This window comes from Stenella coeruleoalba (assembly GCF_951394435.1).
Source record: "Stenella coeruleoalba genome assembly, chromosome: 1".
NCBI lineage: Eukaryota > Metazoa > Chordata > Mammalia > Artiodactyla > Delphinidae > Stenella > Stenella coeruleoalba.
This window is the reverse complement of record NC_137169.1, coordinates 141,721,106-141,738,507: the sequence shown is the minus strand read 5'-3', so window position 1 is coordinate 141,738,507 and position 17,402 is coordinate 141,721,106. Positions and strand designations below refer to the sequence as shown.

Below are 17,402 nucleotides of genomic sequence, written 5' to 3'. Positions count from 1 at the left end.
AAGCCTTCACGTAGGTCAGTCACTGAACTCTATCAGGTCATGCTGGGAGGGACCCATGGGGGTGAGGAGAATATTCTCTCCAATGGAGAACGGAGACAAGTACACAGAGGAGGCCAGCCTTGTTTTTTTTGGTGGCCAAGGGACCTGCACCTATGACAGAGAAACTGCATTTCTGAGAGCTGGGAGGGAGTGCCAGGCTCACAGAAGTGTGATCTGAGCTCTCCCCCAGGGCTGCCTGCAGTTCACCTCTGGAAGGTGACCTTGTGAGCCAAGTTCCTAAAGGCGGACAGGGGTGATGCTGGGCCATGAGGGGGTGACAGAAGCGATAGTGTGCCCTTTATGAAGGCTGTGAGCAAGAAGAGAGGATAAAATAGCTACACCATGTGTGGTGTTGGAGTGGGAGTGCCAAGTGAGCAATCAGCTCCAACTTCGCAAAATGCAAGGCAGGAAGCACCCAGAAGGGCAGGGTGGGACGGGTCGGTGCTCCCAGCTTCTTAGGGAATCTGTAATGAATCGGTGTCTGGGCACGTACGCGAAGGTGTTCACTTCCACCACTGCGAACACACCCCGCAGCAGTCAAGGTCCTTATCACTAAAAGCCAACAGTCACGGCACAGATGATTGGAGGGACTGGAGAAAAGGGGTCGTCGGGTGAATACCACTTGTGTTTAGGGGGTGTCTGTGACGGGTGCCATCCAGGCACGCCCCCTCTTTTCGGCAGCTTTCCTCTCTGCCCACTTCCGTCCTTAGAAGGACAGACACTGGCCCGTGGCCACGTATCAAGGGAGGCCGAGCCGCGAGGGAGGGGCAGGGGTCGGGGAGGCGGCGAAAGGTCCCTTAGATACGGCCGCCCGGCCCTTCCTTTAGACTCTGGTCGTGCGGGGACCGGGGCCGCTCTGCCTCCGCCTCCGCCTTATAAGAAGCCCGGGTGCCGGCGGGCAGGGCGGCCCGGGAGGCGGGGACCAGGCCACGGCGGAGTCCAGGGCGCCGCGCCCCCACCTGTGGCGGCGGGACGATCGGCCGGGCGGGGATGGGCCGCTACTCGGGCAAAACGTGCAGGCTGCTCTTCATGCTTGTGCTCACCATCGCCTTCTTCGTGGCCGAGCTGGTGTCGGGCTACCTGGGCAACTCCATCGCGCTGCTGTCCGACTCCTTCAACATGCTGTCGGACCTGATCTCGCTGTGCGTGGGGCTGAGCGCCGGCTACATCGCCCGGCGCCCCCGCGGGAGCCTGAGCGCCACCTACGGCTACGCCCGCGCCGAGGTGGTGGGCGCGCTCGGCAACGCCGTCTTCCTTACCGCGCTCTGCTTCACCATCTTCGTGGAGGCCGTGCTGCGCCTGGCCCGGCCCGAGCGCATCGATGACCCCGAGCTGGTGCTCATCGTGGGCGCCCTGGGGCTGGCCGTCAACGTGGTAGGGCTGCTCATCTTCCGGGACTGCGCCGCCTGGTTCGCCTGCTGCGGCCGCCGCCGCCGCCAACAGAAGCGGCAACAGCAACCGGCGGCCGGGGGCGGCCCTCGCGGCGTCTTCCCGGGTCCCCAAGGCGCTGAGGGCCGCTGGCACGCCGCCGCCCTGCCAGCCCCCGGCCGCGACTCGGCCGTGACCCTCCGTGTGGCCTCGGTGGACAGGAAGGACGAGAAGGGGGCGACCGTGTTCTCCAACGTAGCAGGTGCCTTTCGGTTGCATCTTCTGGACAGCGTTGCCCTTCCCTGCCCCGCGCGCCCGGTCCCTTGTTCCTCGCCCCACGCCCTCTTTTTACCTGTCTGCTTTAAAAACAAAAAAACACAAAAACACAAAAACCACAACAATTTCCTCTGCCGGCCGGCTTTAAGTCTGTGCCGCTAACTGAACGTATTCCCCCGATTTCTTTTCTTTTTCCTCCTGGGTCCTCGGGCCCCCTTTGCTTCTTTTTCCCCTTCCCCTATTTTCTTTGTATAGGAGTATTGATTCTCTCGGAAATCAGTTATTATTGTTGGGCAACAGATAGCACTCCCCACCTCTCCCTCCTCCATTGGATACTATCTGCACTTTGTTTTTCTCCTTCCCCCTTTGCCCATCCGTCCATCCCCCTGGGAGTTATGGGTTTGGGGTTGGGGGTGGATTCCCACTGCCTCTTTTTTTGTTTGTTTGTTTGTTTGAACTTGAATGAAAGTGTGAAGGAAGTCCAAAGGTGAATCACAAGGCTGATTTAAAGGCCAAAATGTGCCACTCTGGGCTGTGTGTTTGGAGAGGTGGGGGGGCTGATGAGGTAGTGGGCTTTGAAAATAATGAAACGTTTTTCTGAGTCCATTGGTTCTTTTTGTTTGTAGAACTTATACACAACACAGGGTTTCTTCTTTGAATGCAGGTGATTCCCTGACTACGCAGAATGAACCAGAAGAGACTATGAAAAAGGAGAAGAAGTCCGAAGCCCTGAATATCAGAGGTAGGATTGACCTGGGGTCAAGCTGAAATCCTTTTCAGTGTTACGCATGGACTGGGCTGGACTCTTCCTTTCTGTTTGCCTTTTCATAGGTGTGTTAGAAAGTAGGCAGGTTACATGCAGAGACTATTACCTAGATCTCTTGCCTAATCACGGCATCGATTCTGGGGGAGTCAGAGTTGCTAATGATTTATCCTTGCTCCACTTAGGCCCATGCTCACGCTGCCTGCTCCAGAGTCTCACAGATCCCTGGCATGCTACTGCTTGATTTTGCCCGCCCGTGGATATTGCTAACATAAAATGCAGCCTGTTTGAATTGGATATCATTTTGATAAAGGTTGGAAAAGAGTAGGTGGGACCTATCCAAGGTTACGCCCCAAGTGACCTTGCTGACTGACCCTCATTGCCTCACTTATTTTGGTCAGAAAACTGCTCCTGAGATGGTCTGTTGGTTCAGTTGAGGTTCCACCTCAAGGTCTAAAGAAGGGGTTCTGGGGAGACAGAGGAAGGCACATCACTTGCATCCCTCCTACCATGCGCTCAAGGTCACAAACCCAGAGCAAAGTTGAGCCCTGGGAGTTCAAAAGTGGGTTTCTTACCAGACACCAACATGGTACAGTACATCTCCCCTTTCCAACTTCTTGGGCACAGATTTTGCTTCAGAGCGATTCAAGAAAGCCCAATTCCCAATCTGATGGAGAATCTCAACAAAAGTTATGCAGCCCTTTACCTTTAGATGGTTTGAGGAAGCCTGAAGTGGGGCTTAGAGGTAAATAATACAAAGAAAAAAAATAATGCAGGATATGCCTTCATTTCTGAGAGTCTCACATCTGTTTTACAAAGTGATACCCAGAATGAATCTGGAGGGAAAATCAGAAAAGAACGACAGCAGCACATGAGCTCCTAAAAATTTCTAAATGAATTAGTTAAAAAAATTTAACTGCAACAGGGGAATTCCTAAAAAACATGGTGGTGAATCTTTTTGGAAAGAGGATCTGTGATGAAAACTCATAATCCTTTAGTTTATCCTTTTTTTTAGGTTCAATTTAAATATAAATATATAGAATATATATGTTATTAATATATATTACATATATAATATATATTAATAACATATATATTCTATATATATATTTAATGGGTTTTTAAGATGGAGTTCACCATCATAGCACTTCACCTTTTCAAAGCACATTCTGTTTTTTTATTCTTTCTTTAATTGAGATGGTATTGGCATATAACACTAATTTCAGGTGTACAACATAATGATTCGATCTTTGTATGTATTGTGAAATGATCACCACAGTATAACTATAAATACATGAATAACAGTGTCTGGTTAACACCCATCATTATGCACAGTAACAATTTTTTTTTCTCATAATGAGAACTTTTAAGATCTACTCTCTTGGCAACTTTCAAATATATGGTACAGGATTATTTTTTTTCTTATTTTATTTATTATTATTTTTAATACACATTTATTGGAGTATAATTGCTTCACAACACTGTGTTAGTTTCTGCTTTATAACAAAGTGAATCAGCTATACATACACATATATCCCCATATCTCCTCCCTTTTGCGTCTCCCTCCCACCCTCCCTATCCCACCCCTCTAGGTGGTCACAAAGCACCGAGCTGATCTCCCTGTGCTATGCGGCTGCTTCCCACCAGCTATCTGTTTTCCATTTGGTAGTGTATATATGTCCATGCCACTCTCTCACTTCATCCCAGCTTCCCCCTCCACACCTGGTGTCCTCAAGTCAATGCTCTATGTCTATGTCTTTATTCCTGCCCTGCCACTAGGTTCATCATTATAGTCACCCTGATGTCCATGGCATCTCCATGACTTATTTATCTTATAACTGGAAGTTTGTACCTTTTGACTCCATTCACCCATTTTGCCCACCCCTCCACCACCTCTGTCAACCACCAATCTGTTCTCTGTATCTGTGAGCCTTTTTTTTTAAAGATGCCTCATACAAATGAGTTTGTTGATTTTGCTGCTCAAGGAGACGTTTGTCCAGGTGCAAGTACTGCAGCAAAGGGTCCCAGGTCCCAGCCTGTCTCACCACCATTTAAGACATACATATAGTGGGGTGAGGAGGGCTTAGGCAGGCAGATCTGGTTTGAGTTCTGTCTCTGCCTTCCACTAGCTATGTGACCTTGGGCAAGTAACGTTCCCTCTTGGACCTTCAGTTTCCTTATCTACATAAGGGAGATAATAGCAGTGCTGACATCTCTGTGTTGTTGTGAGACATCATGGCTGATGGGAACAGCACAGAGGATTCACTTAATGAATTGCCTTCCCATCAGTTCTGTGCACTTACTTCTCAGTGGGTTTTCAGACGTTGTTTCACGTCCTCTATTTTTTTAAAATTTCTACATTTTATTTTTATTATAAATTATATATGCATAGTAAGTGACTCAAATTTCAGCTAGACATAGAAATAACAAATAAAACATCTTTTGACTAGCATGATAATAAGACATTATCCCTGAAAGTCTTTGAGATGGCAACATGCAACACAAATGTATTCAAGATAGTTGAGTCACTAACAAGTTTCAGAGCTCCAGATTAGGTCATATTAATTTCCAGGCGTTCTACTGACTCTGTTATTCTATGATCCTGACAGTTAATAGCAAAAAGCAAATCACGGCAATATTTCCACAGTTTATCCTGCCCCCCCCCACACACACAGACACACACACACACACACCGGCTATGTTTTCGTTAGATGTTTATACACATTTTTTTCTAGTATCATGTCCTCTTCAGAACTGGCCTCTTCGAGAAGTGAGGCAGATGCTATTCTTATTCCCATTTCACCAGTGAGAATCTTGCCGCTCAGAGAGGTTGACTTTCACAAGACCCATGACTCACAGAGACTGTCAGGTCTGTGACTCTAAATGTAGCGCACCCGTCTCCCATGTTGCCTGACAAGCACATCCTTTTCTGCAGCCTCCTTTGAGTTCTCTGCTTGGAACACCTTTTCTCTGAGTTTCTCTGCCTGGGACTATTGCCTTTTGAAGCCTGTCTCCTCTTCAGAGTCTTGCCCATGTTTCGAGAAGCCTTTCTTGAGATTTCTCGTCACAGGGAATAATCCTCCCTCTGGAAGTTACTGACGCACTTATCCAGAGCCCTGCCAGTGGACTGAGGTCCCCAGAAGATCATGACCATCTTTGCACGGAAGGCCAGAAAACACACCGCAATATCTCAGGAATTTAGCGAAATGAAGCTGTAAGCAGTTTTTCAGACTGAAGGTCATGATAGTTTGGGTTGTAAAATCAATTTAGTAAAGCATGATCAGCATTTTGAAAACTAACTAGAATTGAATGAAATAGAATAGAAAATAGTAATAAGTCCCATGTAAGGATAGGTTTTGTTTTTTCGAGAAACATTTGTTTCAGTGTGTGTTTGTGCCTGGGCTAGGATGCAAAATAAGATTCTTACTGTGGATTATGTGAAAAATAAGTTTGAACACTCTTTTATATAATTCTTAGGGTCCGGTAGTGAGATTTCTCAGAAGGAGAACTTGAAACTGGAATGTAGGACTTCGATGGGGCAGGATGCCCAGTGGTTCTCTAGTCATACTATGCAGATTTATATCCCCACACGAACACTTTGTAGCTGTGTGCTCTTAGATAAGTTACTAAGCTACTCTGTGCCTCAGTTTGCTCATTTGTAGAGTGGAGAGAGTAACCACTTTAGAGAGTCCTTAAGAGGACTTAATGTGTAAATACATGCAACATATAACAATGTCTGGTGCATAGATGTTAGCTAGCATTACAGTTATTATAATTAAGTAAAAGGCAGAAGGCACTCTATGTCGTGGGAGTTATGACTGACCAACCAGAAAACTGTTTTTTATCGAGTGCCTAGATTGTATGCCTCCAGTGCTAAAATACAAACAAAGGAAATGCAGGGTACGACCCTCACCTTCATGTTACTTATAGTCTAATGGAGGAAACGAGGCTGACATCATGCAAAAGAGAATAACAGATGGTCTCAGGCCGTGAAAATGATGTCGAGTGCATATAGGAAATGTTTGGTCTTCATATTTTTATGGTAGTATTTTGTACTGTCCTGGAGAAGGTTAGAGCTTTGATCTTCAGTTCCTCCTGGAGAAACAAGCTGTAGAGACCAACTCTTGGGAACATGTTGAGTTTCTCTTTTTGGCTGAGGACAGGGACTGGGGAGTAAGAAGCCCCCATAGGGATGGGGTGGGAAGAAGGGGGCACAGAATTTAAAAATGGGACTACTTAATGTATTTATTGAAACGGGACCCTATTACCGTAAGTAAACACTCAGCCAGAAGGAGATGTGGGGATTCTTTTTATTCTTGTATTTTTTTGGTGGCGGGGGGAGGTTGCCACAAACTACATTTAGTGTGTTTACAAAATGCCATTCGACCTATGATGCTACTCAGAATCTTAGAAGTGCTGCCAGGAGGAAGTAGCCTCTCCTAAGTGAAACTATTCAGTTGCAGCCATGAGTGAGTTGTTAGTATTTTGGATGATTATTAATTCTACTGAGTGAATCTGGGATACATGGAGGGTTAATCCGTATACTTTCTTCTATAGCAGCGCCTTGAAAACTTTTATGTGCATTTCAGTCACCTGGGGGTCTTATTAAAATGCAGAATCGGGGCTTCCCTGGTGGTGCAGTGGTCGAGAGTCCGCCTGCCGATGCAGGGGACGCGGGTTCGTGCCCCAGTCCGGGAAGATCCCACATGCCGCGGAGCGGCTGGGCCCGTGAGCCATGGCTGCTGAGCCTGCGCGTCCGGAGCCTGTGCTCCGCAACGGGAGAGGCCACAACAGTGAGAGGCCCGGGTACCGCAAAAAAAAAAAAAAAAGCAGAATCGACTCAATAGATTGGAGGTGGAGCCTGAGATTGTGCCTTTCTCAGAAGCTTCTAGGTGATGTTGGGGCTTCTGGTCTGCAAACCATACTTTGGAAAGAAAGATTCTGATGTTGCTTTCTGTAAAGAAAAAACCTTTGTGTTTATACTTTATAATCCTAACAAATCTCCACTCCATTCACTAACTCCCAGTTCAGTCTGTGTCCAACAAACACCTGGACACTTAGATCTTCTTTAGAATTACATGCTTTCTGTATCATGACCGAAAACTTCCGAAGTGGTTCCCTTAAGTAAAGGCATCCACAATTTTTGTTATTATCTGTAGAATTTAAATGTTATTTTATTGTTACAAAGAGCTCTTTATTTAGTGGGAATGTTGCTGGACACTGTGGAGGACCTCTTAAACCAAAGGCAGTTTAAGTGACCACAGGCTAAGTGAGACGTGGGTAAATGCATTTAGGGAAGGGGAAAATGGATCAAGGTAGAGGGAAGACAAAGAATAAATAAATATAAATATTATATTTATCTGTAACAAACCATAATGGAAAAGAATATGACAAAGAATATGTATACCTGAATCACTTTGCTGTACACCAGAAACTGACACAACGTTGTAAATCAACTATACTTCAATTAGGAAAAAAAAGTTTGGGAATTCCCTGGCGGTCCAGTGGATAAGACTCTGTGGTTTTACTGCCGTGGGCCTGGGTTCGATCCCTGGTTGGGGAACTAAGATCCCACAAACCACGTGGCATGGCACCCACCCCCCCCGCAAAAAAAAAGAAATGTTTGAAACAATTTAAATCACAGACACCTGTCTGAAAGAAAAAGAAACCATTTGCATAGCGTCTGTTTCTGGCTTGGTGCCCTCTGATGGGTGGTAGGTGGCAGCAATGTGGCACCTTGAACTGGCACAGTCCCTCTTCCCGCAGGTGTCTGCAGCTCAGAATCTTCCTAGGCTGTTCCAGGTTCTCTGGGTCCTGGGATGGTGGCCTGAGGTTTTGTTTTCTGTACAGCAGTGGCCGTTGTTTTTTGCTTTCAAATTCAGCCTGCTATTCTAACTGAACAGAGAACAAATAGCAACAGGTACTCATAGACTTGGGAAGCCAAGTCAGTGAGTGTCACATGGGCTTTATTGGTCTTTCTTTCTTCCCCACAGGGGTACTTTTACATGTGATGGGAGATGCCCTGGGGTCGGTGGTTGTGGTGATTACGGCCATCATATTCTACGTGCTTCCCCTGAAGCATGAGGACCCATGTAACTGGCAGTGCTACATTGACCCCAGCCTGACTGTCATCATGGTCATCATTATTTTGTCATCTGCCTTCCCACTCATCAAGGAGACTGCTGCCATTCTGCTGCAGATGGTCCCCAAAGGCGTCAACATGGAAGAGCTGAGTAAGTCATGCAATTCTTATCTTGAACCACTGCCCAGTGACTGTTCTTCAGGCCAAAGGGCCAGCATTATTTCAGAGCAGGGTTTGATTTCTGTATCCTGAAATACTTTAAATCACAACGCAATAGAGACATCCTCACATGTTTTGTAGATGACTGCTGCTACTAAGATGACTCACAGCTCCGAGAACCAAAGGTCCTTTTTAGCCCATCATTCTCTGACTCTACTGCAGATTTTTAAGAATGTGTTGCTTGGGCAATACCTATTCCTGGGCTATTTATTTACCTTCATGTCAGAGATTTATTCTAACTCAGATAAGGCCACTCTGTCCAGGACTTGATTTTTATTCCCCCTATTCTGAAAACATGAGTCATTCCTTCCTATTCTAGATCCTGCTTTTTAGTTAACTGATTCTTGTGGGCACACAAGTCACTGTGAGTCCTATAACACAGTAAAATGGACCATATTTAAATTCACTCATTCAGTAGTGGAATCTGTTTTTTTGCTTTGCTCAAATAGAAGGTCAAACTCTCACTTGAGTTTATGTGCATCTGAGGATAGAACATTTTTATAGACTTTATAGGATGTCTGAATGGGAACTCTCCAGATGTTGGTGAGAAACTGAATGTGCAACTTTAGTTCTAGTATTTCTAAATGGAGATGAAGTTTTTATAGGAAAAAAATTTTTTCATGAATATTTGCTATTATTCTATCTATGATTACTTCATCAGTGAGCCAGTAAACATGAACTATAGCCCAGGCCCACTATGCAGCTGAAAGTTGGAAGACCTTATTTCATGACAAATAGCTGAAATTAGATTTGATAGGTCTTAATATATTAAAAAGCCGTGGATAGCCTTTCCCCCTACAGGCATGATTTACAGTGTGACTGTCCTGCATGCCTACTCTTTGCCCAGTGCTGCAGGCAGAGGACGACGGAGGTAAAAGAGGCTCCGAGGAGCAGATATACCGCATCATTTTCCTTCCAGGGGCTTGTTTGCCAATGGAAAAAACAAAAGAAGCATATACAAAGCAACTTGTGATATATATTGGCTTATATTGCCTTTTAACAAAATAATATAGATATATTGAAAAGCAGATATTAAAAAAATTAGAGTGTAATAACGATAGGAACACTCTTATGATACTTATTACATGCTAGGTAATATTGTCCAAATGCTTTACTTATATTAACTCATTTTAATCCTTAAAATAAACTTATGAGGTACTGTCATTATCATTCCTAATTTACAGATAGGGAAACCGAGGCACAGAGGGATTGGGTAAATTTTACAAGGTCATGCAGGTAGTAAATGATTAGCTGGGATTCAAACTCTAGCTGGCTACAGGTTGTTCATCATCACTGTTCAATACCATCTTTCTAAATACATACTAATTTTAGAAAGTATGGAAAATATAGAAGAGCCTAAATAAGAAAATAGAAATCTCTCATAATCCTACCACCCAGAAATTACCACTCTTAATATTTTATGTCAGTCATTCAATAAAATAAGACTTAATCTATCTAAAAAAATCATTTTTGTGTGTGTATATATACAATGATGTTTCATTTTTTTTAAAAAAGAAAGATAAGCAAAATAAGACAGAGAAACACGTAACAGATGAAGGAGCAAAGTAAAAACCCACCAGGCCAAACAAATGAAGAGGAAATAGGCAGTCTACCTGAAAAAGAATTCAGAGTAAAGATAGTAAAGATATCCAAAATCTTGGAAATAGAATGAAAAAAATACAAGAAACATTTAACAAGAACCTAGAAGAACTAAAGAGCAAATAAACAATGGTGAGCAACACAATAAATAAAATTAAAAATTCTCTAAAAGGAATCAATAGCAGAATAACTGAGGCAGAAGAACGTATAAGTGACCTGGAAGATAAAATAGTGGAAATAACTTCTGTAGAGCAGAATAAAGAAAAAAGAATGAAAAGAATGAGGACAGTCTCAGAGACCTCTGGGACAACATTAAATGCACCAACATTTGAATTATAGGGGCCCCAGAAGAAGAAGAGAAAAAGAAAGGGACTGAGAAAATATTTGAAGAGATTATAGTTGAAAAATTCCCTAATATGGGAAAGGAAATATTCAGTCAAGTCCAGGAAGCACAGAGAGTTCCATAAAGGAAAAATCCAAGGAGAAACACACCAAGACACATATCAAACTATCAAAAATTAAATACAAAGAAAAAATATTAAAAGCAGCAAGGGAGAAGCAACAAATAACACACAAGGGAATCCCCATAAGGTTAACAGCTGATCTTTCAGCAGAAACTCTGCAAGCCAGAAGGGAGTGGCAGAACATATTTAAAGTGATGAAAGGGAAAAACCTACAACTAAGATTACTCTACCCAGCAAGGATCTCATTCAAATTCAACAGAGAAATTAAAACCTTTACAGACAAGAAAAAGCTAAGAGAATTCAACACTACCAAACCAGCTTTACAAGAAATTCTAAAGGAACTTCTCTAGACAGGAAACACAGGAGAAGGAAAACACCTACAATAACAAACCCAAAACAATTAAGAAAATGGTAATAAGGGGCTTCCCTGGTGGTGCAGTGGTTGATAGTCCGCCTGCCGATGCAGGGGACACGGGTTCGTGCCCTGGCCCGGGAAGATACCACATGCCGCAGAGTGGCTGGGCCCATGAGCCATGGCCGCTGGGCCTGCGCATCTGGAGCCTGTGCTCCACAACGGGAGAGGCCGCAGCAGTGAGAAGCCTGCGTACCGCAAAAAAAAAAAAAAGAAAGAAAGAAAATGGTAATAGGGACACACATATCGATAACTACCTTAAATGTAAACGGGTTAAGTGCTCCAACCAAAAGACATACACTGGCTGAATGGATACAAAAACAAGACTCATATATATACTGTCTACAAGAGACTCACTTCAGACCAAGGGACACACACAGACCGAAAGTGTGTGGGTGGAAAAAGATATTCCATGAAATGGAAATCAAAAGAAAGCTGGAGTAGCAGTTCTCATATCAGACAAAATAGACTTTAAAATAAATACTATTACAAGAGAAAAAGAAGGACACTACATAATGATCAAGGGATCAATCCAAGAAGAAGATATAACAATTGTGAATATTTATGCACCCAACATAGGAGTACTTCAATACATAAGGCAAATGCTAACAGCCATAAAAGGGGAAATTGACAGTAACACAATCATACTAGGGGACTTTAACACCCCATTTTCACCAATGGACAGATCATCCAAAATGAAAATAAATAAGGAAACACAAGCTTTAAATGACACATTAAACAAGATGGACTTAATTGATATTTATAAGGCACTCCATCCAAAAACAACAGAATACACTTTCTTCTCAAGTGCTCATGGAACATTCTCCAGGATAGATCATATCTTGGGTTACAAATGAAACCTTGGTAAACTTAAAAAAATGGAAATCGATCAAGTATCTTTTCCGACCACAACGCTATGAGACTAGATATCAATAACAGGAAAAAAACTGTAAAAAAAATACAAACACACGGAGGCTAAACAATACACTACTAAATAACAAAGAGATCACTGAAGAAATCAAAGAGGAAATCAACAAATGCCTAGAAACAAATGAGAATGAAAACACGACGACCCAAAACCTATGGGATGCAGCAAAAGCAGTTATAAGAGGGAAGTTTATAGCAATACAATCCTACCTCAAGAAAAAAGAAAAATCTCAAACAAACAATCTAACCTTACACCTAAAGCAATTAGAGAAAGAAGAACAAAAAAACTCCAAAGTTAGCAGAAGGAAAGAAATCAGAAATATCAGATTAGAAATAAAGGAAAAACAAATGAAGGAAACAATAGCAAAGATCAATGAAACAAAATAAAAACTAAATAATAAAACCTTTTCCAGGTTCTTTGAGAAGATAAAGAAAACTGATAAACCATTACCCAGACTCAATAAGAAAAAAAGGGAGAAGACTCAAATCAACAGAATTAGAAATGAAAAAGGAGAAGTGACAACTGATGCTGCAGAAATACAAAGGATCATGAGAGATTACTAAAAGAAACTCTGTGCCAATAGAATGGACAACCTGGAAGAAATGGACAAATTCTTAGAAAAGCACAAACTTCCAAGACTGAACCAGGAAGAAATAGAAAATATAAACAGACCAATCACAAGCACTGAACTTGAAACTGTTCTCAGTGGTGAAAAAATGAAACTATTTCCACTAAGATCAGGAACAAGGCAAGGCTGCCCACCCTCACCACTATTATTCAACATAGTTTTGGAAGTTTTAGCCACAGCAATCAGAGAAGAAAAAGAAATAAAAGGAATCCAAATCAGAAGAGAAGAAGTAAAACTGTCACTGTTTGCAGGTGACATGATGCTATATATAGAGAATCCTAAAGATGCTACCAAAAAAACTACTAGAGCTAATCAATGAATTTGGTAAAGTAGCAGGATACAAAATTAATGCACAGAAATAGTGTAGCATTCCTATACACTAATGATGAAAAATCTGAAAGAGAAATTAAGGACACACTCCCATTTACCATTGCAACAAAAAGAATAAAATACCTAGGAATAAACCTACCTAGGGAGACAAAAGACCCGTATGTAGAAAACTATAAGACACTGATGAAAGAAATTAAAGATGATACAAACAGATGGAGAGATATACCATGTTCTTGGATTGAAAGAATCAACATTGTGAAAATGGCTCTACTACCCAAAGCAATCTACAGATTCAATGCAATCCCTATCAAACTACCAATGGCATTTTTCACAGAACTAGAGCAAAAAATTGCACAATTTCTATGGAAACACAAAAGACCCCGAACAGTCAAAGCAATCTTGAGAAAGACAAACAGAGCTGGAGGAATCAGGCTCCCTGACTTCAGACTATGCTACAAAGCTACAGTAAACAAGACAGTATGGTACTTGCACAAAAACAGAAATATAGATCAATGGAACAGGGTAGAAAGCCCAGAGATAAGCCCATGTGCATATGGTCTCCTTATCTTTGGTAAAGGAGGCAAGAATATACAATGGAGAAAAGACAGCCTCTTCAATAAGTGGTGTTGGAAAAACTGGACAGCTACATGTTAAAGAATGAAATTAGAACACTCCCTAACACCATACACAAAAATAAATTCAAAATGGATTAATGACCTTAATGTAAGACCAGACTCTATAACACTCTTGGAGGAAAACATAGGCAGAACACTCTGTGGCATAAATCACAGCAAGATCCTTTTTGACCCACCTCCTAGAGAAGTGGAAATAGAAACAAAAATAAACAAATGGGACCTAATGAAACTTAAAAGCTTTTGCACATCAAAGGAAACCATAAACGAGAGGAAAAGACAACCCTCAGATGGGAGAAAATCTTTGCAAATGGAGCAACTGACAAAGGATTAATCTCGAAAATATATAAGCAGCTCATGCAGCTCAATATCAAAAGAACAAACAAACCAATCCAACAATAGGCCGAAGACCTAAATAGACAATTCTCCAAAGAAGATATTCACGTTGCCAACAAACACATGAAAACATGCTCAACATCATTAATCATTAGAGAAATGCCTGGTGGCGCAGTGGTTGAGAGTCTGCCTGCCAATGCAGGGGACATGGGTTCGTGCTCCAGTCCAGGAAGATCCCACATGCCACGGAATGGCCGGGCCCGTGAGCCATGGCTGCTGAGCCTGCGCATCTGGAGCCTGTGCTCCGCAACGGGAGAGGCCACAACAGTGAGAGGCCCGCGTACCGCAAAAAAAAAAAAAAAAAAAACACAGTGAGGTATCACCTCACACCAGTCAGAATGGCCATCATCAAAAAATCTGCAAACAATAAACGCTGGAGAGGGTGTGGAGAAAAGGGAACCCTCTTGCACTGTTGGTGGGAATGTAAATAGATACAGCCACTATGGAGAACAGTTTGGAGGTTCCTTAAAAAACTAAAAACCATACGACCCACCAATCCCACTAGTGGGCATATACCCTGAGAAAACCATAATTCAAAAAGAGTCATGTTGGCTTCCCTGGTGGCGCAGTGGTTGAGAGTCCGCCTGCCAATGCAGGGGACACAGGTTTGTGCCCTGGTCTGGGAAGATCCCACATGCCACGGAGCAGCTAGGCCCATGAGCCATGGCCACTGAGCCTGGGCATCTGGAGCCTGTGCTCCGCAACGGGAGAGGCCACCACAGTGAGAGGTCCGCGTACCACAAAAAAAAAAAAAAAAAGAGTCAGGTACCACAGTGTTCATCGCAGCACTATTTACAATAGCCAGGACATGGAAGCAACCTAAGTGTCCATCGACAGATGAATGGATAAAGAAGATGTGGCACATATGTACAATGGAATATTACTCAGCCATAAAAAGAAACTAAATTGAGTTATTTGTAGTGAGGTGGATGGACCTAGACTCTGTCATACAGAGTGAACTAAGTCAGAAAGAATAAAACAAATACTATATGCTAACACGTATATATGGAATCTAAAAAAAAAAAAAATTTCTCAAGAACCTAGGGGCAGGACAGGAGTAAAGATGTAGATGTAGAGAATGGACTTGAGGACACGGGGAGGGGGAAGGGTAAGCTGGGACGAAGTGAGAGAGTGGCATGGACATATATACACTACCAAATGTAAAATAGATAGCTAGTGGGAAGCAGCCGCATAGCACAGGGAGATCAGCTCTATGCTTTGTGACTACCTAGAGGGGTGGGATAGGGAGGGTGGGAGGGAGGCTCAAGAGGGAGGGGATATGGGGATATATATACGTATAGCTGATTCCCTTTGTTATACAGCAGAAACTAACACAACACTGTAAAGCAATTATACTCCAGTAAAGATGTTAAAAAAAAAAGAGGAAAGAATATCATACCATATATACATTCTAGCTATTTGCTTTTTCACTTAAAAATACATTATATACACGTTCTCATATCCTTAAATATGCAACTTAGTTTTTCACAGCTGTATCATATTCTATCACATAATTGATTTAACGATTTCCATTTTTTTCATTAACACAAAAAGCATTGCCCAAACCAGTCTTGTACATAAATATTTGGTTATTTGTTTCAGTTAAATTCCTAGTGTTAGAATTGCTGGTTAAGGTTTTTGATCCACATTGCCAAATCCCCTTTAAAAAAGGCATCCTTCCTTATATTCCCACGCCAGTCCATCAGAGCATCGAATGCCTTGTAAACTCAACCACCCTGGGCATTTTGTGGGGAGGAGTGTTATGAAATTTATTTTCTTGAATTGCTTTTTTTTTTTTTTTTTTGCGGTACGCGCGCCTCTCACTGTTGTGGCCTCTGCTGTTGCGGAGCACAGGCTCCGGACGCGCAGGCTCAGCGGCCATGGCTCACGGGCCAAGCCGCTCCGTGGCATGTGGGATCTTCCCGGACCGGGGCACAAACCCGTGTCCCCTGCATCAGCAGGCGGACTCTCAACCACTGCGCCACCAGGGAAGCCCCTTGAATTGCCTTTTATGGGCTAACAGTGTATGGTAGAGGAATTCAGAGAGGAAGAAGAAGATTATGGGAAAATGTATGGGAAGATGTAGCCACATACGGTACAGCTATTTTGCTTCCTGTTATTCTTAGTAACTACATCATTCTGGTGAGAATGCTTAAGGGGACCCTATCCTCCCGTGGTGGTTCCATGTTTCAAATGGAACCTTCACCTTGGCTATTGTTTTCTCTCCCCTATTCTAGTGAGTAAACTCTCTGCTGTGCCCGGAATTAGCAGTGTCCATGAAGTTCACATCTGGGAACTTATAAGTGGGAAGATCATTGCCACTCTGCACATCAAGTATCAGCAGGATGGGGGAGATCAGGATGCCAGTATAAAAATTCGAGAAATCTTCCACAACACGGGAATCCACAATGTGACCATCCAGTTTGAGAAGGTGGACCTGAAGGGGCCCCTGGGGCAGAAGGACTTGCAGCTGCTCTGCAGCTCACCCTGCATCTCCAAGAGCTGCACCAAGCAGCTGTGCTGTCCCCCCGGGGCACTGCCTCTGGCCCATGTCAATGGCTGTGCCGAGCACAATGGCTGTCCCCCACTGGACTTGTCCCGGAGTGATGGCCTTGGGACACGGCAAACAGCAGAAGTGGCTCTTGAAGTATCTTTGGAAGGTTGTCTGAGTGACCATGGACAAGCTCTTAGCAAATCTCAGGAGGACTCACGTTATGTCAACAGCACACATTTTTAGTTTGGTGCCCTCATCAGTAAGCTGTATAGGCGAGGCACTTTGGAACCACTAGCTGGGCTTGTGGAAAGAGATTTGTGGGTCATAGACTCTGATCACACTCACAGTGTGCACACACTCTGTGTTCAATGAGGGTTTTGGCTGTTTGGGATGTTAGTTGAACTTGTCTGTTAATTTTTATGTGACCGAGAACCCTTTTACATTATCCTGGGTGTTTCATGCTGCTCTTCAACAGTTTTGTGTGAACATTTATTTTCCGAAGCAAATGCACTAGTATACATATCAGGGACATTGAAGGCTGGAACTCAATAATTGTGGACACAGGATTCAAAGTAGTTTTTGTTTGGAATTGCTTAGAACAGCCAGCTGACTCTCAGGTGAGCTCATAGCCAAGCACATCAAACAAAAACTTAAGAACCATAATAGCTCTATTCTTTTCTATTCCACTGGGAGATCATAAAAGAGGAAAGTTAAGTAGTCCTATAATTGCAGAAATTTTTTTCTTTGACTAATTTTTGAATAAACGTAAAAC

At 43.1% G+C, this 17,402-nt stretch overlaps 1 protein-coding gene across 2 annotated transcripts in view; it reads left to right on the top strand.

The window, feature by feature from the left end:
• Positions 1–17,126, top strand: part of SLC30A10 (solute carrier family 30 member 10) — a gene marked incomplete at its 5' end in the record, with an annotated part of 35,527 nt that extends 18,401 nt beyond the window's left edge. The window contains 4 exons of one of the 2 annotated variants that reach the window (XM_079930968.1): positions 1,030–1,669; positions 2,348–2,425; positions 8,440–8,679; positions 16,374–17,126. In XM_079930968.1, the coding sequence (XP_079787094.1) occupies positions 1,030–1,669; positions 2,348–2,425; positions 8,440–8,679; positions 16,374–16,873 (1,458 nt within the window). In that variant the 3' untranslated portion in view covers positions 16,874–17,126. Of the gene's footprint in view, positions 1–1,029; positions 1,670–2,347; positions 2,426–8,439; positions 8,680–16,373 lie in introns of those variants that run through there. The other variant, XM_079930969.1, reaches the window with a different exon arrangement.
• Between the last annotated feature and the right edge of the window lie 276 nt (positions 17,127–17,402).